Genomic DNA, 23,803 nt, shown 5'->3' on the forward strand with positions numbered 1-23,803 from the left:
TCGCATTAACCGCTACGCGGCTTTATATAAACTGAAAAGTCAAATTTTCAGCTTTTCTTGAAATCCACATCATGCACTTTAAATTCAGCCTATGTACATATGATGTGGTTTCTTTTAGCTTGTTTCGGAATTCGGAATAGGGTAAGAAGAGTAAGGCTATATCTTAGTTTCCACTGTGCATATTTTTCGTCCGGAATTTTTCATTTTTCGTAACAAAAATATTTCTTTTTCGGTTTCGTGACGATTTGGCATTTTCACTGAAATATTTTACGGCTGATATTTTTGGATGTAGTACGGCCGATATTTTGTATGTAGAAAAGAAAATGGCTCCCAGAAGAAATGACTCGATTCGAGCTAATCTCATAATTTGTAATCTAGCTACTATTTTGTTAGCGACCAATATTTTGAAGAAGAAACTAAAATATAAGAAAAGATGTTGGATTCGAGAAATTCTTCGAAAACGCGAAGATCGGGGATATTTTAATAATTTAATCCTCGAAAAACGGTTTGGTGACAGAGAAAGCTATTTTAGCTAAGCCTTGTTGAAAAATATCAATTTAATAAAAATTATAAGTTATTACATTTCCATGTATGTTCTATCGAATGTCACCTGAACTGTTCGATAAAATTTTAGGCCTGATCAGATTTTTGTAGTCAGGATGACTTGCGTCATATAATATCGGTCTTTTTCTAACAATTTCTATTAGTTTTTCATTATTTACATTTTTACATCTGTTCGGCTTTGCCAGCTTGGCGATGCTGCAGGTAGAGGAAATGGTCTAGAAGTCACGTGAAGTTTTTGAGAGCCCTTATTGGCTACGTAAAACTTTACGGGCGAAAAAAATAGAAACTGGCTTTCGACCGCCGAAAATCCGTTTTCGTTGACGGCCTTCGTAAAAATTTTCGGCACGACAGGTTTTCGTCCGTTTTTCAGTGGTTTTATGCCCAGTGGAAACTAAGCTATAATATGACGTCATTTTACTCCGATTCCGTGGTGGCGAATAGTTTGAGTCGGAGTAAAAAATTGCCTTTTCAGCGGATAAATTCTGGCTAGCAGACGACAAAATCCGATTTACTCCTTTACACCTCCTTTTCAGAAGGAGTAAAAAGAGTAGCCCTAATACTCCGGAACAAGCGAATAGTTTCTGGGCCGGAGTAATTCTCAACATCTTCTAGGAAATCACAAAGAATTAATATTTAACAGAGCCAGGACCTGCAAGTTACATTTAATATAGTGCTTGTTGAAATAATGGAAACTTTTCACCTGTAAACCGAATGTCGTGTTTTTGTTAAACCTTAATATGTCAAAAAAAGCTACCAGGTTAAAAGGGAACACTTGTTGCGTACCGTACAGGTGAAAAGTTTCCATTATTTCAGTAAGCACTGCATAAACAGTAACTTGCAGGTCCTGGCTCTCAGAAATATTACTTTCTCAAAGAAGTTTTATTAAAGTGCCCATTGCCAAGAAATCGTTCCATGAAGACCCTGGCGCCATCTAGAAGCCTTAATTAAAACTATCACGTCGGCTGATTTTCATCATTTGATTTTGGCAGTTCGAGCATTTTACGGCCAATTATGAGCTACGCTTTTGTTGGGGATGAATGTAAATCGTTTCTAGTGGTGAAGAGCCGGTTCGCTTAGAGAGCGGGAGAATAAATTTTGTCTTGATAGCGAGTTCGCGAAGCAGCGTTTGTTTCGCGTCTTTTGGGATATTCAATCGACTAAAACCAATGATCAAGAAAGGTAAATAACATTGCACCAAATATTATGTTTAGCATATTTGCTTAAGTTTATCATATTTACGAAACTTAAAAGAGTGTAAATACGAAACGAAATTTGGACTATTTGTAGTAGGATAAGTAACTTAACACCAATAAGTATGACAATAAGCAAAAATTATTATATATATATGGTGAGTGAGGGTAAGAATGGACACTTTTTGTAAAATTCGATTTAAAAACACAAATTGAGAGTAGACCATTTTAAAACGATTTGAAATACAAATAATGAATGTTCATTTTTAATATATTCTGGTTTTTGGTATTTAAATTTGTGAATTTTTAAAACAATAATTATTTTAAGAAATGAAGTGAGTAAGTCAAACATTGGACCAAATAGTTTTGAATTAGCCTGGGGGGTGTTAACTTTGGACACTATTAGGAAAACTATGGACAAGAAGGGTAGATATTGTAATATTACAATATTAATATATAAAAATATTAATATATTACATATTATACTTCCCGTGTCCAGTTATCACAGAAATAGTTTACGGTATCTTTGGAAATTTCTCCTTCGGGGTTTTTTTTGTAAATTTCTAAATTTTGAAGATTTCTTAAATTTCCCGTAGAAATTTATGAATTTTCTCAAGATTTGCTAAAATTTCAATTCAAATTTCATAAAAAAATTTCGGAAAACCATCAAATTTCACAAGATTTATTAAATTTGAGAAATTTGTTGGAATCGATAAAAAAAATTAAAATTTTCCAAAACATTTGAGAAATTTGAAAAGATTTTCTAAAATTTAATACGTAATTTGAAATTTGGAATTTTTCAAATCACTGGCGTGTACGAAATTTGAAAGAGTGTCGACTGTCAGACCCCTCGACTCTCCTTCACTAGCAATGTAAGCGAGGCAGCCTCATAGCTACGTGTTTCGTAGAGCTCCAACCTCACAGCCGTACACAGTCAGCCGTCTGCTTTCCCGGGAAATTTGAATATGAAAACTTGTTTTTAAAGTTTCCTTTCAAGGAAAGACTTTAAACTAAATCCTACCTCGTTTAAAATTGAATACAATCGACATGTGATTGATCACAAAGTAGGCTGTCCAATCTTAAACTTTGCACTAGTTATTTAAATGCTTATAAAAATGGCAAAACCTTCATTAAATTATAAATTTCGTGTACTAGAAAAACGCCAAATTGCTTAAAATAATACTTAAACAATTTATTTTTATCTCACCATTTCATGTTTGCATGCTATATCTTATTTCCTAAGCCACAAAACGAAATTTCCAATGAAATTTCAAGACATTTTTTTCGATAATTTTAGTTGTTTTATTTCAAGACTTGCTGTATAATCTGTCGCGGTGTAAATATTTAGTAATAAATTGCATGTTTTAGGGTATGTTTAAGGCTTCAAAATGAGACCAATTTTGCGCTTTGGCATCAAAGTATAAATTTTCAATTAAATATTTTTCAAAAGTGTCCAAACTTCGCCATGTCCATTCTTACCCTCACTCACCCTACTTATTGACATTATGTTACTTACGGTGGTAGTCCTACTAAAAATAGTCCATTTGAAGTGACAGTGTGAGCTAGGAGCCACAAACACAGCACCCCGGACAAGCAGTGCCGTATTTCCGCCTAGGCCTACCTAGGCCGTGGCCTAGGGGCCCATCCTTGGAAGGGGCCCTCCAGTGACCGTAATTACTGTATTCGAAGGCATAAATCTATAATATCAATCGTAATTTATATTGGAGAAATTTTGTTTTAAAATTACCAAAATTTCTGACTGGCAGTTTACGGACCCAGCCTTTAATCGCAACGTTGCATAATTATCGCATATTTAGTCGACGATTGTTAAGAGCTTTTATTTAGTAATATATAATAATATAATATATAGTCCGGCCCTGCGCACAAGGAGAACGCAACCCGTCAAAAGTCGTGCATTTTCTCGCGTACATTTTTCATTGGTTAGACGCTTTAGCGCCTGCTGCCGTCGGAAGGGGAAAATTGGGAAATTGTCTTCCCCCCACCCGTAAAACGTTCAGCGTAAAGGGATCGTCCAATGAAATTTGTACACAACTCTGCCTGAAGGCTGGTTCACACGGGCAGTGTTTTCCTGATTTTCTCTATTTTCTCGTTTTACCACTTTTTCCCGTTGTTCTGGCGCACGGGAACACGACTGTACACACTGACAAAATTTGCCGGATTTTATCACAGCGAGCGCTGCCGGGGAATGAGAAATCGGATAACCTTTTTTTGAGGGGCGTTGGGCTCGACCAGTCAGCGAGCGTTATGCCGTCACGTGGTAGACGCAAAAATTCTTAAGCCTACTTTTAAAGAATTTCAAAATCCCGTGACAGCGAAACGCTCGCTGATTAGTCGAGCTCAAAGTGCTTCAGAAAACCGGGAAAAAAAGTAGAGATATTTCAACATCTTTTTCTCCGTTTTCTCGTTTACCGGCAGCGCTGACGGCGGAAATATCCGTTTAATTTTGTCCGTGTGTACAGTCGTTTTCCCGTGCGCCAGAACAACGGGAAAAGGTGGTAAAACGAGAAAATAGAGAAAATCAGGAAAACACTGCCCGTGTGAATCAGCCTTGAGCGTGGATTAAGGCTAGCTGGGTTTTCCTCAGTGTTGCCAATGTGTGGGATAAATCCCACATTGTGGGATTTTTGGCGATTTTTTGGGCTGTGGGGGATAAAGGGATTTTTAAGCGAAAATCATTGATTTGGTGGGATTTTTGGCCTGAATTTTTGAAAAAACACTTATTTCCAGAAATTCATAAACCGAAAATATCAGACTTCTATAATCACAATAACCATAATATTAAATCTCTTGCAATATTAAAAATACTGCTCATTTAAGCGTACGTTTCAATCAAAGAAGATGGTAAAATGACTTAACAAAAAATTTCCTATAGATTTTTTTAATAAAAATTATTAGTATTTTGTATTTAATTTTTTTTCCCGCGCTGGCCTACGAAACTGGAAAATATTTGGCATGTTTTCCGCCGCGTTTTGGGAGGGGGCGTGGCTAAAAACGTGTAGGGGGTTTGGCTGGAAATTTTGGAACTGGACTGTGGGATTTTCGCTCGTCAAACATTGGCAACACTGGTTCTCCTTGTGTTTGTTGCTTCTAGGTGTGAGGAGGTGTAAAAGTCGATACATATGTCAAACAGATCTGGCGTACACAAGAAAAGAAAGAATTTTGTGATAATTACGACGGTACTTACTTGCTAGTGATATCGTGAGGGGCATACAGATCGAAATCCGTGAACAGTATTTGAACGCGTTCGTGATCCTGCCCTAGGAACTGATACGAACAATGAACGTCAGCTGGGTACGGCTCCGGGTAGTTGGGGGAAGTGAAATTGCCATTCTTGCTTACGTCGCTACTTATCCATTGGCGACACAACTCTGCCACGGAAAAAATACCACAAATACCATTACGTATCGACAAAAGTATATAATACGCTTTTAGAGATAAGTGCATTTATACTCCTAATATCAGAAGTAACATAACACGTTATAACAAGTGTATTATATGTTACTTATTCTAATGCCGAAATATATAATACACTTCTAGACATAAATATTTATTGCTCTCTATATTGCTAATGTCATAAGTAACATAACAGGTCTTTTAGAGATAAGTATTCGTCTCTTTATACTCCTAAATTTTCATTATTTCATCAAGCACCAAATAAACAGTAATTTGCAGGTCCTGGCTCTTGGATATATTAATTACTTCTTGGTGATTTCCTAGAAGGTGTTTTATTGAGGCGCCTATAGTGCATACGCGGGTTGCGGGATCTCGCGAATTGACCAAAATCTCGTTTAAAATTAAAATTTCTTAATGCAACCGTAAACTTAGTTCCAAAATGATGAGCATGCACTAACTAAAAATATAATTTTCAACCCAGTCGGTCTTCATTTAAAAAAAAAGTATGTAGATTTAAAGTCAAATACCGCCTAAAATCATAATAATGGGCCGAGAGCATGATACTTCCTTTCGATTGAGCCTAATTCTTGGAGAGTTATGACGAATACGACGGCGGCGGCATCGGCTACACTGTACACGAAATCCCTTAGGGATTGTGTGTAAAAACTACACCGCAGCGTGAAATAAAGAAAGCGACCAAAATCTCACGACGCGGGGATACACTTCTATTCTTTTTATAATAATTCTTTTTCTTTTGACATAACGGTTTCTGCCGAAAAGTCCTTTTGAAAGGAATCCTAGGTTTTTCCCTTTTTATTTTTCCTTCTCCTATCCCATTTTTTTTCTCTTACAGTCGACCCACATAAATTCGGAATAAAATATGTCTTGCCTCAAAAGTTATCTTACAAAAGAGGACGTTTTCTGGAAAAGCTATTTCGAGCTCTTTCATTGTTTGAGGAGAAACAACTAAACAAAAATGCAATTCCAAAAGGAAGAAGATCATTTATAATTCTTAAATGTTCCTCCTTTTAGCAGTTATATCTATTTCAATGCCGCTACGGCGTTGAAATGATTTGGGGAAAAGCAAAATCATATCGGGGCCATGAAAAACACGTGGCTCCTAACTTCGTAAGGAGGATAACGAACGCGTTCTTGGGCCGTTGGAGGTAAAATTGGACAGACTTTGAAAAATAGACGAACGCTTACCCCCTCTATTGGGCATCGGTTTCGCTCCTCCGGCTTCAGCCGTTGAAAAACACAAAGCGAAACAGTAGGCAAAGAGGCACAAAATAATATTGACAAGCTGATACCAAGAAGAGGGATTCGGATTAAGTTCGCGTCTGTTGTAATTGTGGCCGCGCGAACAGTTCGCTTTCTTCTTTCTCGAGTAATTGTAGTCGAAAGTTGCCGAGTTCAGACACTTGACACTTCGTACATTCATCTTCTCTTTGTTTTCACTTATTGACAAAGTTTTCGGTTCGATATCGTTCGCCAGATTGCTTCTGGACAGTCTCCTGGCGTCCGCCGTCGTAGAGAAACAATATCCAACGTGCTTGCCGAAAATTATATGGCTTTTGTAATTGACGACTAAGTTTCTCTTGACGCATTTGCTCATCTTTTATCTCTTTTTTATTTTAATATTAAAAAAGAAAACGGGATGCGACGAAGGGGGTAAAATTCATTCGGACTCGTTCATCATCCTTATCAAATCGCTGCCGGGGCTTCCCTTAACTTTCGCTAAAGCTCGCGGCTGGAAACGTCGCTGGTTCGCCGCCGCCTGATATCGGAAGAGACGTCCACGCTATCGGGGAAAAATTCGAAAAACGCGTCACCGCTTATCGGGGCAAATTCGAAAAACGCCTCACCGCTATCGGGGGGAATTTCTTACATGATATCTTCAACGAATGCTACGAAGCTTCGAGCTAAATGCTAAAACGAGAAGTACTTCGAGGACGGCGTGGAAATTCGTGTCCATCGTCTCCTGGGTAGATGGGCGCTCTGAGCCTCAGCCGTTGGATGGCCGCGAACTAGCCCCTGTCTCATCTCGATTCTATCCAAGTCGCGCTTCCGAAATGAGGGAGAGGAAAAGGGGGATGAATTTCGCGGAGGCTCAAGAGCGAACCGGCGCGGAGATGGAAGGTGGGCCGAACGGGATGACGGGTGGGGGGGGGGGGGGAGACGAGCTAACGGTGTTCATGGACTTCGCGGAATGCTCCTATCGAACGCTGACAGGGGGGAGGACACACGCGCGTATTATTCCGTAACCATTTGTGATCAGGAAATTGGGAATATAATTCCCCCCCTTTATTGTCCCCCAACCATTCTATTGAATTAGAAAAATATTAGACATTCACCTTTTTTTATATATAAAAGCGGTTTTATTTTTTTTTATATAACTACGCCTACAATCGATATTTTTTTCATTCACAGAAAAAATTATATATGCTGTATTTTATACTTTTGAAGTGATAAAATTACAATGTATACAGAAACCATAAATATCTTTTAAATATTGTACACAACCTAATTGTTTTTTTATCAACAAACATTATTAAACTATATAATTTATTTCCTTACTTTAATGAATTCCTAAATATTCAATAGTAATGGTTTGTTCATTGCAAACAAAAATACACTCTAGTCATTATATCTCACATGATTAAAAGTCACTAAATTTGAAATTTTTTCCTTGTGAAACAAATAAAAAAAACTTCTTTTAAGGGATGGAATTTTGTTTTATACATGTATTTATATTTATATACAGAACCATGACAGTTCAAACATTTTTCTAAATTGTTGAAAGCTTTTATTTTTATATAAAGGACTTTTTTTTATAAGTAGATCAAAAATAGGTGAAGTGCATTTTTAGAAAATGCACTGAGAAAATGTATCACTCGAGTTAAATATTTTTTTTCTTTAAATCTTCAAAATTAGTTGTCATTTCATTTCTATATATTTAACTTAAATTGACTTTAGGCATTCGTTTAAAATAAAATATGAAATAAAAATGATACACCTACATTAACAAAACAAAATATTTGGCAGTAATGATAAAAATTCTGACTTAGAAATGGTAAATTAAAAACAAGTCATTAAAACAGCTAGTAGTAAGGTCATTCTTATGCATGATAATTTTTTAAACTAATATTATAAAAAAAGAGATTGGTTCATGAAAAAATTTATATGATCTTAAAAAACCAATTAATTACACGTACTTCATTAGTTCAGAGTTCTTCTAATAAAAATAAATAAATTTAAAACACTATATTTTGAAGGATGCAGGCGTATTAGCTGAGAGATTGACAACTAGATAAATTTTATTAATATAATTACAATGCCTAAGTGTTTGAATTCCTGGAAAAATCATTTCCATTGCCGGAAACATGTCGATTCTTGATTTGCAAATAATACCCATTGGTGGTGCTTTTACCGTGATCATTACTCGTCGTCAAGAGTTCCGAACTGTCATCGTAATCGTGAGTATTGGCAAGTTCATACATTGATCTGTTAGGTTTTTTACCTCCATATTTTTTGTGTTTAGAAGCCATTACACACAAGACTATGAAAGTTACGTAGCAAAGAGCGTTTACTATCATATTTACATACATAAGTACCATTGGTTCTTGGTTGATAAATAAATCTACAATTATGGGAATGACTATTTCCCCAATGGCAGCCCCTAAGACAAACATAGAAGCCGTTTTGTTAGTTATGTGCAAATATCTTCCTAGCCAAGAAATGGAAGTGGGAAATAAAGGGCCCATTCCGCATCCCAAGACTACGATGCCGATCCAAAGCAAAGCTTCCAGCTTATCAGCACCCGCCACCAACATGATGGAAGCCACCAAACAGATTGAAAGATTTTTAATTAGCATGGCGCGACTACTGAAACGAGTGGCCACAAATATAGAGATTCCTCGGGCGACTGAAAAACTAGCCCAAAAAACGTAAGGGAGGAAATATCCTCTTGATTGGGGAAGTTGCAAGTTTTCCTTTGTGGCAAACGTTTCTAATAGTTCCCCTACGGAAACTTCGATGCCAACATAGAGGCAAAGGAAGAGTGACATTAACCCGACCATCACTACTCTGAAAGAAAGACTCATATCTCGTGATTTGTTGCTATCTTCCAATTGCATCGACCTGGGTTCTCTGGGATTCTTGCACAAAAACACTAAGAAGATTATTGCAACGACAAAAATATAAACAGCAAGCAGAATGTAAGGAATTTCAAACTTTCCCAAACGATTCTTACGCAGAAAATTGAATACGGTGGAAAAAATATCATTGTCCCAACTATTAGAGCTCTGATTTTTACCCAATAACAAATCACTTTCATTTTGCACCAATGATGGATTGTAATTGACATATAAATCACTAATTGGTGGGGTTGTTGTCGTTTCTGCTATAGGACGTTTAGTGGTTGGTGGTTGTTCGGTTTGACGACTGCGGTTTTTGGGGTGCAAACCCAATGGTTTTTTCAAGGTTGGGAAGGGCATTCTTCCTGGAAGAATTTCTGGTTTCATTTTCTCAGAAACTGGTGGTTCTTCGGGAATTTGGGGATTAGCTTTTTTGACAGAAGACTTGGTTTCAACACTGGTTGTTGCTACGGTAGACGTGATACTTGGCTGTGTTTCTTCGCTTGGTACCAGTTCGATTTGGGTGCCAATAGTTGTTTTAATATCAGTTTCAAGCTGCTTAGTAGGAGGATAATAAGTTAAGTTCTTTGGGGTTAAATTGAGACTAGTATCACTTGAATTGTCCTCTGATGGTTTTGTTGAGTTCTTGTCTACGGATTTGGGGGTAGTTGGCTCCAGACTAGTAACACCAGAATTGGTATATGATGGTTTTGTTAAGTTCGTGACTATGAATTTTTGGGTCATTGGGTCCTTTTCTTTTGGAAAGGTGGATGTCACAATGACGGTACTCTTTTTGGAAGATATAGTTGGAACCGTTGTAGGCGCTTCAGATGTAGAATTGTTTAGTTCCAGCTTCTCGAGCTCAGCAGTAGAGGAAGTAGCAGCTGTTGAATTTACACTATCACTAACATGGATTTCTGCAGGTTTAGCCATTGTGCCATTAGAACTTTCATTGGTATTGACTTGTATATTTGGTTTAGCAGTTGTTGCTGGTTTAGCTTGTTCTGGAGGCGAAACAGGATTTCCTTTATCATCTAGCTTCGGTTTCACCCATGTTTGATCTTGAGGTAACTTGTTACCATCAGCATATTTTGGTTTTGGTTTCACAGTGGTCGTTGTAGTAGTAGTAGTAGAAGAAGTTGTCAGTTTCTTTACGGGCGTAATCTTCAAATTTTCAGTATTCTTGCTATACGCAAAAGTACTATTAAGAGAGTCTCCAGTCAAATTAAAATCGGAGCTAATCACAATTTCAGTGGTGTTTGTCAGCCATTCAGTATCGTTAAAAACTTCCCGTTTAGTTCTATCTAATTCGAACCCATTCTCCAGTGACCCAAACCTGTTCATATCATTTATAGAATGTTTCACTACAGAGTGTTTTCCATTGATCAAAGTAAGTGGGTACTTAGGAAGTCCAACTCTAGGAACACTCAGCAAAGAACCATTAAAAAATGTCACGTTTTCCAAAGAATTTACATTATGATGCCCAGAGAGTGGCGAAAGAAAAGGTTCAGCTACTAAAGGAGCTACAAAAGCTCCCAATCCAAAGCAAAAGTGAAGAGCTTGCATAAATGGCGCACTCCTTTGGCCCCAAAGATCCAAACACCACACATTGCCACCTGCAAAATATTTATCAGAAAATAAAATTTCAGGACTACTTCCATATTTCTCATTTGCTTACCTGTGTCTAAAAATCCCATAGTTATGCCAGTAACAGCGGTACATGCCATTAATGCGGGCAATTCTCGACAAAATGGCATTATTATAATACCAATGCCTGTAGCTAATAAGCTTAGAAACAGCAAAAACTGACGGTTGTAACAATCAAATAAAAATCCGCCTAAAATTAATAACAAAGTTGAAATTTAAGCTTCATTCAGCGAATTTTAATTGAAAAAAATTATTTTACCAATTATAGCACCAAATAAATATCCACTATATCTTGCTGTATAGATGTTCTTAATGTTTTCATTAGCTTGAACAGCTGTTTGTAAATCATTAAGGGTAGCTGTTGGAATAGCAAAGCATAGCCCCTACAGGCATAAAAAAAACATTTTGACAGTTTTAGAGCTAGTGCACAACATAATTAGAGATAAATAGTTACCAGTCCAAAAAAAGACAAGCAAAGGTTAACAGTTTTAGCAATTTGTAATTTTCCTCCACTAGGACAACATCGATACCCAGATTCTCTAAATGCAACATCTTTACGCAGGAGTGTTGAGTGATCGAAAATAAGGTCTTCTTCGTCGTCACTTTTTAGCAAATTTTCTTTTGTATCAATGACCATCATATTGAAATGTTTGGTAATGCGAGGCTGTAAAGAAAATGAATGAACACATTTTATGGTGGAATTTTGAAGGTCTGGTATTTTTCAATGAGGAGAGTGAAAACTCTTAAGCCTTTGCTTTGAACAAAGCCTTTAAATACTAGAAAGTGTGTTAAATCAATGATAATATGAAAAATAAATTAAATAATAATTCATCTAAATGTACTATTTTAACAAAATTAAAAGGCCAACTCACTTTTTACGTAGTATTTTTCGAAACATTCCTCTGATCGCAAAATCCTGCGCGTTGCTCAAGTTGCTCAACTTGCTCTTTTCAAGGTTATAATCGCGAGTGAATTTGTAAATTTGTAATCCACTTTTCGCGGGTGGGGTGCTGCATTTGGCCGACTCCTCATTTGGCCGACTGCTCATATGTCCGAATGCCCATTTGGCCGACAGCTCATTTGGTCGACTTTTCGGTCGGCCAAATGAGCAGACCATATGGCCGACTACTCATTAGGCCGACTATTCATTTGGCCGACTACTCTTTTACCCGAAATTCTGGTCGGCCAAATGAGCAGCCCATTTGACCGACTGCTCATTTGACCGACTGCTCATTTGTCCGACTGCTCAATTGGCCGACTACTCGTTTGGCCGACTACTCGTTTGGCAAACTGTTCATTTGACCGACCGCTCATTTGAACGACTGCTCTTTTGAATGACTGCTCATTTCACCGACTCTTATACTATAGCCTGTCCTTCTCTATGTTTTTAGTGTTAGGTTGACTTATAGAACGGGACTGTATTCTAAGTATTGGCGCCTGGCGGCGCCGCGCACTCACTTCGCTCGAGCGCTGGGGGGCCGAACCGGCACCCCCCCCCCCCAGCCCCGTTCTTTATAACCAAGCTGGGCCTTCTAAAACGCGACCTAGAGGACAGTACCTAGCCAAACGCACCTAGTATCTTCCAAATGCCAAATGAGCAATCGGCCAAACGAGCAGTCGGCCAAACGAGCAGTCGGCCAAACGAGCAGTCGGCCAAATGAGCAGTCGGCCAAACGAGCAGTCGGCCAAACGAGCAGTCGGCCAAATGAGCAGTCGGTCAAACGAAACTCTCCCTGCGGTAGCATTCTAGTTACCTATGAGATTTATATATGGCTACCAACATCTAGTTAAAACGTAAAGTTTTAGTGAAAATTGCGCCGTGGTTTTTGACTTGCGGTTTTCAAGGTACCAGATATTTTTTCGTTATATTGTTTTAAAACAATAATGGATCATGCCTGTAGCTCTAAAAATGTTTCTAAACGAAAGAAAACTATAGGTGAGTAATATAATCTTGGGTTATCTATTGAAATTCCTTATTTCTCACCCTGCTATGAAGCCCGATTTTTCCGACTTCCGGCGCGAATTCAGTAAAAGCCTCATGCTTGTTTTCCACTGGCGCGCGCAACGACGCGTTTCTCAGCTTTGAAACGTTCAAACGTTTTTACGCGCGTAAAGAAAATAACATTATGACGCGCGCTAGTGGAAAACAAGCTTCACGAGTAAACGCGCTAATTTCGAATCTAGGGTGCGTAGTTATATTATCTTTGATTGAGTAGACACTTCAATAAATCATCCTCCAAGGAAATCACCAAGAAGTAATATTTCCTAGAGCCAGGAACTGTTATCAGTAAAAGCCTCACGAGTAAACGCGCTATCAAGAAACGCCGTAATTTCGAATCTAGGATCTGTAGACCCCTAGTGTATTTTTCTCTACGAACCTTGCCCTAGGCTGACCCAGTGTTGCCAATGTTTGAAAGTTGAAATTCCCATTGCAGGGTAGTAAATTTCCCACAAATTCCCACACCCATATTTAGCCCCGCCCCCAAGGAAAACATAACGGAAAACATGCCATAATTTTCAAATTTTTTGGTTGTTAGGCTTGTGCATTGATTGATTGCAGTATTAGGAGGCACCTCCTTTATATTATTTATAAAATCACAAGATTCACGAAAATACACAGCTCTGGATAATTTTGGGCTTTCTGTTGATAGTCAAATTTAAAAAAAAAACATAGGATAAATACCCGCGGACATGAAAATTCCACACAAAATCAACGTTTTTGAAAAAAAATTACCTTTTTTCCACAGAGCCAAAATTAACCCAAAAAATTCCCACAATATGGGAAATTTCCCACCATCTGGCAACACTGGGCTGACCTGTGGTGCGGGCATAGAAATCTTATACTCCTACCTAGAATGCTCCAGTCTACGGGAGAACCTGACGCCAAGTCATTTTGTAGCAACGACTAATGATTATATAGTCTTTGCTTAAGCTTCAGCCAATCAGCGGCCATTCATTGACTACGGCAAGCCGCTAGCGCCATAACATGGTGGTTAAAAATAGTAGAAGCTCAGACTATTTTTACAGGATCCATCCGATCCAAGCTCGCAGAATTCCCATAGGTTTTTGCTGGAATTTTTCACATGAACCACTTCAACGTTTTTGGATTTTTATTTAATAAGTGTTAAGATTTTTTGAACTTTTAGTTTTGTTTTCATATTTACTTATTATAAGGAATATTTAAATACCATTGTGAGGAAGATAAATAAGATTTCGTTTAGGTTCGCTTTGAAAATACTTAAGCCTAGGCCTGACATAGGCCCAACTTTTAAAATATCAGGCAATGCCAATGGCAGTTTTGGGAGAAGCAGTGACTGAAGGTCCTTAGTATTAACCTTTGTATTTAAAGGTTATTTCACATTTAAAGTAAGTAAAATTATATTTATTATTTTGTTTGTAGAAAATTAGATAAACAAAAACATTATGAAAGAGTAATTATATCCCACTAAAAATACATTACACTAAAGAATGACACTTATGACGAATTGACGACAGTCATTGAATTAAACAGCAACAATCATACTGATAATTGTCTAATTTTTCAAAACTTTACCTTCTATTTAATAATATGCTTTTTCTCTGAGAAGCTTAGCCAAGATAAATGTCTCACACTCTGCTTAAATTCAACATTCCACTGTTAAACAACATAAGAGATAGTACTCAACGAAGACCGATATTTACAATGTTAAATAAAGTATTTAAAAAAAACGGATATTGCAGTAATTATAGTCCTGAGTTGTTGTTCCACTAGGCTCACTGAACTTCCTGAAGTAACTTTTACCAAATCATCAATTTGAAAGCCCGCCGTTGGTTAACATTTCAAATTGCCTCGAGGCTTAAGGAAACCCAAACTTTTACCTGTACAACGACACATTACCGTGGAAATGAAACATCGAGGAGCCATAACAACAAACAACGCAATAGTTATCCAAAACGTTTGCATATAAGAGAGCGCAGGGGCCGCGACTCGATTGACGTGGGCCAATCAAATGGGGGTTCTTAAGGTGACGTAATCTAAAATCGAATTATTATTTTCAGTAACTCAAACTAGATGGCAACGAGTCGTTGCCGTAGTCACTCTTTGAATCGTGATTGGCTGATAATGACGAAACCTCCGAAAATGCAATTGGCCCATTTTGTATTTATACGGAATCATTCTATGTTATAAGATTTCTATGGGTGCGGGCCCTTCTGGGGGAATCCCGGGGAATCCTGAAATCGTATTATAAAAAAATTTTATGACTAAAAACCTGATAAGACTATTAAAGCTTTGTATGAATTTTTTTTCATTTTCCTTTTGTGGTGCGGGCCCATAGAAATCTCATAGGTAACTAGAATGCTGCCGCCTACGGCCGAGCTTGACGCCAGTTCGCCTTGAACCTTCAGCCAATGAGAGGCCGTAGAGTGGTTCCGCCAAGGAGGATAATAATCCTCCTTGGATCCGCTACTATAGCGGGAGATAGGTGACGTCATTCTCTCTGGTGACATTAAATTCTTGGCAGAACCACTCTTTGAGCTCTGATTGGCTGAGATCTGGCTATCGTCTGCCACGGCATTTGGCCCATTTGCCAGTTACACGGCAGCATTCTAGTTACCTATGAGATTTCTATGTGCGGGCCCCTAGGATATTATGGCAGATGGCGGTATATTTCCCAAGCTCGAAGTCAATAGGTGGTTTTTTTTCGCCTGTTCTGGGTTTTTTGAGCAGGTTAAAAAGTGTAGCCATATGACGTCATTTTACTTAAATAGGTAAACTTTTTACCCTAAAACGTTTTATTCGCCGGTTTTCGGGGTAAGATTTACCCTGTCCCGAATTTTGTTCGCTTGTTCCAGAGCTCTAAGGTTACACTTTTTACTCCTCCTCGAAAGCTAGGAGCAACAAACACAGCACCCCATACAAGGAGAACGCAACCCGTAAAAAGTCGTGGATTTTCTTGTGTACGTTTTTCATTGGCTAGACGCTTTAGCGCCTGCTGCCGTCGGAAGGGGAAAATTCGGAAATTGTCTTCTCCCCGCCCGTAAAACGTTCAGAGTAAAGGCTCGTGACGCTCGTCCAATGAAATTCGTACACAACCCTTCGTTAGCGTGTTTAAAGGCTAGCTGCGTTCTCCTTGTGTTTGTTGCTCCTAGCTCGAAAGGAGGTGTAGAGGGAGTAATCTAGCTTTGTCGTCTGCTTAAACGAAAACATGACGGGTTTAGACCTCTTCACACGAGGTAAGCTTTTTGTAAATAACCTTTAACCTTTAACTACTCCCTTCTTACTCCAACCACGGACTGTAAATTTTAGAGGACCGGTATTCCCGAGGTATTTTACGCACCGTTCACCGATCAGGCTGACGGGAGTCGCTCAAGGTCATAAAAAAAAACTAAAGCGCGTGTCTTTCGGTCGGCCAGATTTCCAGATAAGATGCGGGGGGGGGTCTATCTCTATGCGTGGTACGAATGACCTTAACGGACTCTCTCTCCCTAGTTCGAAGTGATTGATGCTCGGGGAAACTAAAATACTACAGGGGAAGGCTACGCTTTACTCGTCCTCTAAAATTTAAAGTCCGTGCTCCAACTCGTTTTTTTCGTCAAGACAGAATTGAAGTAAAATGACGTCATATGGCTACACTTTTTAACAGGCGAAAAAAAAACACCTATTTCTGTCTTGACGAAAAAAACGAGTTGGAGTAAGAAGGGAGTAGTTCAAGGTTAAAGGTTATTTACAAAAAGCTTGCCTAATGTAAAGAGGTCTAAAGCATAGAAATCTTATAGGTAACTTGAATGCTGCCGCCTACGGCCGAGCTTAACGCCAGTTCGCCTTGAACCTTCAGCCAATGAGAGGCCGTAGAGTGGTTCCGCCAAGGAGGATAATAATCCTCCTTGGATCCGCTACTATAGCGGGAGATAGGTGACGTCATTCTCTCTGGTGACATTAAATTCTTGGCAGAACCACTCTTTGAGCTCTGATTGGCTGAGATCTGGCTATCGTCTGCCACGGCATTTGGCCCATTTGCCAGTTACACGGCAGCATTCTAGTTACCTATGAGATTTCTATGGTCTAAAGAGTCATGTTTTCGTTTAAGTTGGCCGTGGTAGAGCCACTGGTAGAGCCATAGAAATCTCATAGGTAACTAGAATGCTGCCGCCTACGGCCGAGCTTGACGCCAGTTCGCCTTGAACCTTCAGCCAATGAGAGGCCGTAGAGTGGTTCCGCCAAGGAGGATAATAATCCTCCTTGGATCCGCTACTATAGCGGGAGATAGGTTACGTCATTCTCTCTGGTGACATTAAATTCTTGGCAGAACCACTCTTTGAGCTCTGATTGGCTATCGTCTGCCACGGCGTTTGGCCCATTTGCCAGTTACACCATGGACTGTAAATTTTAGAGGACGAGTAAAGCGTAGCCTTCCCCTGTAGAATTTTGGTTTCCCCGAGCATCAATCACTTCTAACTAGAGAGAGAGAGTCCGTGAAGGTCATTTGTAACACGCATAGAGATAGACCCCCCCCGCATGTTATCTGGAAATCTGGCCGACCGAAAGACACGCGCTTTAGTTTTTTTTATGACCTTGAGCGACTCCCGTCAGCCTGATCGGTGAACGGGGCGTAAAATACCTCGGGAATACCGGTCCTCTAAAATTTACAGTCCGTGGTTACACGGCAGCATTCTAGTTACCTATGAGATTTCTATGGGTAGAGCATAGCCCAGATTTGATTCTGGTAGGCGGCGTTTGGCAAAAATTAAACGGCGGCGCGAAATTGAAAAATTGGTAAATTCTTCCCCTCCGAAAGTTCGTTTAAACCTTTCTTTCCAAAACGATTTTGAAAAAAAAGTTAGGGATATGTTAAAAAAAATCCAAAACCTTTCGGCGGAAAAAAACAGTCTTTAGTGGTAAAGTAAATAACTCGGCGGCTGCGGTTAAGCGCTGGAGAATTGTCGGCGGCGTCGTGATCTAAATATTGGCCCATTGACCCTCAATTTAAATTGAGTGACCCCTCCGTATTCTATTAAAAACAAAGATTGTAAACAAGGTTCGTAAAATCGTACAGGCACGATTGTAAACTAGTAAAGCCTGATCAACATGACACTTTTCAGTACTTCTCACCTGTTACATTTGTTATTTGATTAACGGTATGTCACCCTATAGGATGGTCTTAAACTTTGACCATTCCTTTCCAAAATAGATGGACGCACAACATACAAAACTTACGACGCCAGTTCACAGAAAAAAATACACAAAATATTAAAAAAATCATTTATTCCATCTTTAATTCAAATGTTTATGTACATTTACATTCAAAACGAAATATTTTTTGCTAGGCAGGGAAACTTATACTGATGTGCAATCTCATTTTAATTTTAATACAACCCCTTCCCAACAAAATGACAAAATATTTCATACACTTGTTTTTGGTAAAAATTCTTTAAAAAAATTTATTTTGGTAAATGCCATGATGTTAAAAAGGACATGACAAAAATAACCATCAGAGTTGTCGTAGTTAATAACCAGTCAGGATTAAAAGTTTAAATGGAAAGGATAAAAAATAATTAAAATATATATCATCATCATATATATCTATTATTATAATTTTAAAAGGTCATTTAACATTTTGGCAGATCACTTCAAATTCCCTAAATTTCTAAAAAAAAACAAAATTATCATTCTAAAGGCAGTTAGTAAATCAAAGTTCACTCATTTCCTAAATGAAAAGATAAAATTATTTTCTATAAAATGTTAACATCTTTTATTGGTAAAGTGCAATTTTGTTAATTTGTCTACATAAAATTTTCTAAATACTAAAATTTAAGTTGGTTATTAAAATAGGGTGTATTAAATCTAATAAATATTAACCTATGAAACCCGCTTTCTTACTAACACCACAAAATTTCACTTAAATAAGAATTTTTTATTATTTTAACGTGTGTGCTTAAGTTTAGGTTGCGCTTAGCTGAGAAACAAGTCTGTTATTTTCTTAAAGTACAAATGGAGAGGAAACAAATGTTAGTGGTTAATTAAAAAATATAAGTATTTAGAAAGTGAGAAATAATATTCCTATCACTCCTCCAACCTAATAACATCGCTTAAAGGGCCTCACTTTTTTAAATAATTCTTCATAATTAGTAAACCAAGTTCATATCACTAAAAGGCCGCAATAAAAGTTAAAGAGGGGAGGCAAATATACTGGCCAATAAGAGCCTTCTTACCTATAACAAAAGAAAAAAAAAGGCAATTTAATGGGGAGTTCAACAAATTATAACATTTATAAGGGAAAATATTACTCCGTGTTACTACTTTTAGTTAATGTGAATGGACGAATGTTTTACCAAAAGATCATTATAGTACAGCGTATCTTAATTACCTAACAGTGGTTTATTTGAAGGGGCCTAATAATCTAAATCTGCAAAAAAATTCAAATAAAAAAATGGCTATATTCCAAGCCGACAGTTTTATAACTCTTTTTCTCAATAAAGTTTTTTTCTTAAATATACTGAAATTTCTTTGGCAACACACTCGACGCATCTTCAATCATTCCCTCCTTGTGAAATATCCTGCCTTATATTTTACAAAGTGTACCGTAGTTTCACTCCACCTAATGCAAATCAAAAATTCAGCATCTATTTCTTAATTTTTTTTCCTTCTTAAGGAGGAGAGAACACCGCCGTGATTTCACTTATAATGGATCAGTATCGTGCATAAGGGGCTCTGAACCATCGCTTCTCTTATGGATGGTTTCAAAATGATAGAGATCATTTCCCGAAGTGACCAAGCCACTTTCGCTATCTCTGCTGATGGCACCGACTCCGCTGAGCAGATGTCCTCCCAGACTGTCCGCTTGAGAAGACGAACAAGATGAGTGTTGCAACATGCGATGATAATGACCGGGAGAGCCTCTTACTGAACCTCTTCCTTCTCCCGTATTTGAAGATGAACTATTGGACTTGGTACCCTCTGGTATGAAAGCCGCAACTAAAAGGGCCAAAAACACCAGTAGAGCTCCAAAAACAAACGGTGGCCCTGGGGCTAGCTATAGTGTGGATATAGAAGATAGAAAAACATTACAGAGTGCAAGAGGGAAAAATAGTTTTAAAATACCCAGTCAACCTGAGTGTCAGCCGGAGATTTGAGAGACATATTGGGTGATGTTGTTGGAACACGATAAAGAGGTCTTCCTTCAGGGTCAAGAGAAGAAACCGGTGGGTTTTCATTGAGGTCCATATGAAACAAGTAAAATATAAAGCCATAGACAGCTGGACCCAAGCCATTGCATAATCCTCTCATTCCCGTAATTATTCCTTGAACTAGACCTTTACGACAAATTTACAAAGAATTTTTAAGTCAAAAATGAATCTACCATTTTATTGAACAATGGAAGAAAATGTTAGCACCTAAAGTAAATAGGAGGCAAAAGTCTTCAATTTGAATCAGGTGGCGCAACAAGCTATTTGAGGGGCAAACTATTTTTCAAGATTGGCTTCCATCACCCGAATGTGTAATGTACAGTGGTGAAGTAGTTTTTTCCCCATGGCTAAGGCAAAACTAAATTTCGAGGTGTTATAAAATTACAGTCATTGCCAAGATATTTTAATTTATATTAATTTTTTAAATCAAATTTGCTAATTTGCTAGGGGAGAACAAAATTTTTAAGAAAAGGGAGTTTTTGGAGGAATTCTATAGCCTTTTAAAATGACACATTCTCGAGCTCATTTAATAATATGTAAGCCACAGTAGTAGCTAGAATATGCGGTCATTCTGTGACTTTATTCCCCTAGTTACTTTTGGTTAGCATTACTCCTTCCAGGATCCTCCACTAATTTACCGATATAAATCATTACAAATTTATACCTTGTTTATCAGCATCTGCGTGAGTTGAGACATAAGCGCTAATAGCGGGATAACTAATACTGCAAACAGACGCCAAAATTCCAGCAGCCCACATCATCCAAGTTTGTGATCCAAACCCGTACCAGATGAGTTCCAGCATTTCAAATAAAAGTCCTATCATTATAGTGTGTTTTGCTCCCACGCTTCTCATCAAAACCGTTAAAAGAACAGTCTGAAAGGAATAGATACATATTAGCCGGAAGTGGAAACTTCAGAGCAAAAATAACGGGGTAGATACAGGAAGTGTCTAATCAAGGTCTGGTGCAATATGTTTCATATTTGAGAATCTTATCAGTTTGGTAATCCAAGTTAAACAGAAAATGTCTGTTGAATTGGAATCTGTAAATTCTAATCAAGGGATAATACATTACCTGGGCGACGACTGAGAGTAATCCAACAACAGCTATAAATAAAGCTACTTCTTCATCAGAAAATCCCATCACCTGATTTGATTTAAAAGAAAAATTAAGTCATCATTGAATTTACTTTAAGCCGCAATATAAGAAAATCTATACCAATTTGAGGTATACAAAAAAACAAGAATACTGTCCTGCTTCAGGTAAATAAGACAGGAAAACTGTAACTGACAACATCATTATCATTGGATCCCTGCCAACCTTTCTCAGAGCCTGAAATAAAAAGATTTCAAACTCAGTAATTAAGCGTGAAAGAGAAGCTTAATGTTAGAACTTACCGAGAACGGATCAGCCTGTTCCCACGATATAGGGGCGCCCCAAGAGGCTGGCCGTAGTTTTTCCGGTAAAGATTCAGGGACAGCCACTAGTATGAAGAATATATCTAAGAGAGCGATGGCTGATGCCAGGGCTACGACTAAATTGTCACTGTAGAGTCGAGTTAAATAAGCACCTAAAGCTGGGCTTGTAACCAAACTGGCAGCAAATGTTGCAGACACCTGTTAGAATTTAACTTATAGAACAATTTCTTTAAGCTTCTTGAATATAACTTGTTTATACCAGTCCGTAAGCCGCACTTCTGTCCTGTTCATCAGTTACATCAGCCACGTAGGCAAAAACCACGGAAAAGGTTACAGCAAATACACCAGACATAGAAATCATGGCAAAATACCACCTAGGTTAAATACGTTGAATATAACAAAGAATATAAAGAGGTTAAAACAGAGTACAATAAAGTTTCTTACCAAGTATTAATCTTCATAAGGGGTATCGGGGCACAAGTAAAGAAGACAGTGACTAGAAGGAAAAATTTTCTTCCCCAAATATCAGAGAGGGCTCCGATGAGAGGGGCGCTTAAGAAGGATAAAATACCCTTGATGCCCATGATCAGGCCATTCATGAGAAACGTGTGATTAGGAAAGGTCTCATTTAGGACTGTTATCATGGGCGTTGTTAAGAGCCCCCAAGCAAAGAACTCCAAAAATATGACCACCAAAGCATGGTACACACTAGGCTCTCCAAATCCAGAGGTCTAAATGAGAATTATAAAAAAACTTAAAGGTTTTTAAAGAAAAACAAAAAATGAAGAAAATCTAAGGTTTAAATTTAAAGTCAGAATTAGTTTATTTAGCATATTTTATTTTGAAGGTTTAAAAATATCTGTGCAGTTGTAAATCTTATGAAAATTAAATGTCAATTTATTTGTGAAATTGTGACCTTAAGAAAAAATAAAAAAATTTAGAATTTTAGATAAAAAGAATCAACGTGCACTATCATAATTTTAATAAACCCAACCATATACAATTACATGTACATGACATGTGAATACGTGGAATGAGGAAATTGCGTAGGTCTGACATCTGCTTCAAATTGCCCATGGTTAAAAATCCAATTTGATTGAATTTAATAATGCGTCACAAATATACATTCATAAATAAATAAAATTGCAATAGTAAGCTTAGGGAGCTATGGCCTTGAATAACATGATATGTAAGCCATAAGTGTATAATATTATAATATTATTTTATAGACTTATGGTAAGCATAACAACCCTACCACCTGATCAATGGTATTACAAGTTGCTTCTTTGTATTTGTGGAATCTTAAAGACATTTTGGCATATATAATGTGTAAATATGTTTCATATGATTTTATAGGAGTAGCTAAGACTCCCTTTTAAAGACATCAACACATTATATAGTAATATAATTAATACTAATGAGATATTTCCGACTCTCGGAAGATTGAATATTTTGTTGTTAGTGTCTCAAAAGTACCAAAACATTTTCCTACTGCCCAGAAGCTTTTATGTTGCAGTTAAAAATTTTTTTATATTGATAATGAATGATAATAATCAGTGGTTCTTTATGACGTTATATAGATTTTATGAAATGGCCATTTATGTAACCAGATAAGACTATGGGGTAAAGAAAGTTTCTTCCATTAAGGAGGTAAATTTCTGAAGGAAATATATCATACAAATAAACACAATTTCATTGCCTCATACCTGCAAGGATCTATCATAACTGCCCTACAAAACAAAGTAAGGCCACTAAAGTCTACCTAGGCCCAATCACACCGCGGAATGTTAAAGTAAACCCAAAAACCAAATAATTAACGAATTTTGTGTTTAATTACTAGGCATAGGCCTAGTTATAATCTTTCTCTTTTAACAATTGGAATTTTTCTTACAGCTTACAAGTAAAAAAACAGAAATTATTAAAGAACCATGGCTCCAAGCCTTTGTCATTAAACATACCACAAAATTGTCCTTCATTATGGATTTCCTGCTTCTTAAAATAATTCCCGCAACTTTCTTGGATACCTTTGCGCACATTTTAACATGTTTTTTATTTTGGGAGTAAAGTAACTAAGCAAAATACACTAAAAACTAATTTCAAAATAAATTTAAAACGTTTCAGCGGCAGCGAACAACATCATCGACTCAACGACCGATTCGTTTTTGTTACGAAAGGTGGCGCTTTTTATACATTGCGTCACAATTAATGAGAAGCTCGTCATCAGTATCCATGGCAACAGCTCAATCAAAGGATAAACAAGTTTAATATA

The 23,803-nt window shown here is 37.5% G+C and overlaps 3 protein-coding genes across 4 annotated transcripts in view; all 3 read right to left on the reverse strand.

Annotated features, from left to right (window-relative positions):
• LOC149942735 (suppressor of lurcher protein 1-like) overlaps positions 1-7,209 on the reverse strand; it is a 29,023-nt gene extending 21,814 nt beyond the window's left edge. Inside the window, exons 1-2 of the mRNA XM_090177604.1 lie at positions 6,375-7,209; positions 4,960-5,143 (exon numbers count right to left, since the gene is read on the reverse strand). Coding sequence (XP_090033730.1) covers positions 4,960-5,143; positions 6,375-6,783 — 593 coding nt within the window. The 5' untranslated portion in view covers positions 6,784-7,209. The remainder of the gene's footprint in view (positions 1-4,959; positions 5,144-6,374) is intronic.
• A 1,258-nt stretch (positions 7,210-8,467) lies between these two features.
• On the reverse strand, positions 8,468-12,046 carry LOC149942736 (uncharacterized). The gene is made up of 5 exons (XM_090177905.1): positions 11,824-12,046; positions 11,406-11,615; positions 11,211-11,334; positions 10,983-11,141; positions 8,468-10,920 (listed from the first exon to the last, which is right to left on the reverse strand). Exons 2-5 carry the CDS (start codon positions 11,589-11,591, stop codon positions 8,507-8,509), a joined length of 2,883 nt encoding a protein of 960 aa, XP_090034031.1. The 5' UTR covers positions 11,592-11,615; positions 11,824-12,046; the 3' UTR covers positions 8,468-8,506.
• A 6,131-nt stretch (positions 12,047-18,177) lies between these two features.
• LOC149942737 (solute carrier family 71 member 1) lies at positions 18,178-23,703 on the reverse strand. Of its 2 annotated transcripts, none has more exons than XM_090177313.1 (9): positions 23,493-23,703; positions 21,979-22,265; positions 21,794-21,908; positions 21,514-21,732; positions 21,335-21,448; positions 21,191-21,262; positions 20,781-20,991; positions 20,040-20,242; positions 18,178-19,962 (listed from the first exon to the last, which is right to left on the reverse strand). In XM_090177313.1, the coding sequence occupies exons 1-9, from the start codon at positions 23,568-23,570 to the stop codon at positions 19,609-19,611; spliced, it is 1,653 nt and encodes a 550-aa protein (XP_090033439.1). In that variant the 5' UTR covers positions 23,571-23,703; the 3' UTR covers positions 18,178-19,608. The 2 variants fall into 2 exon arrangements, with proteins under 2 accessions (XP_090033439.1, XP_090033438.1); XM_090177312.1 differs by having other exon boundaries at positions 20,031-20,242.
• Positions 23,704-23,803: the final 100 nt, after the last annotated feature.

This window comes from Leiobunum rupestre, chromosome 6, assembly GCF_980474605.1.
Source record: "Leiobunum rupestre chromosome 6, qqLeiRupe1.1.hap1, whole genome shotgun sequence".
Lineage (NCBI taxonomy): Eukaryota > Metazoa > Arthropoda > Arachnida > Opiliones > Sclerosomatidae > Leiobunum > Leiobunum rupestre.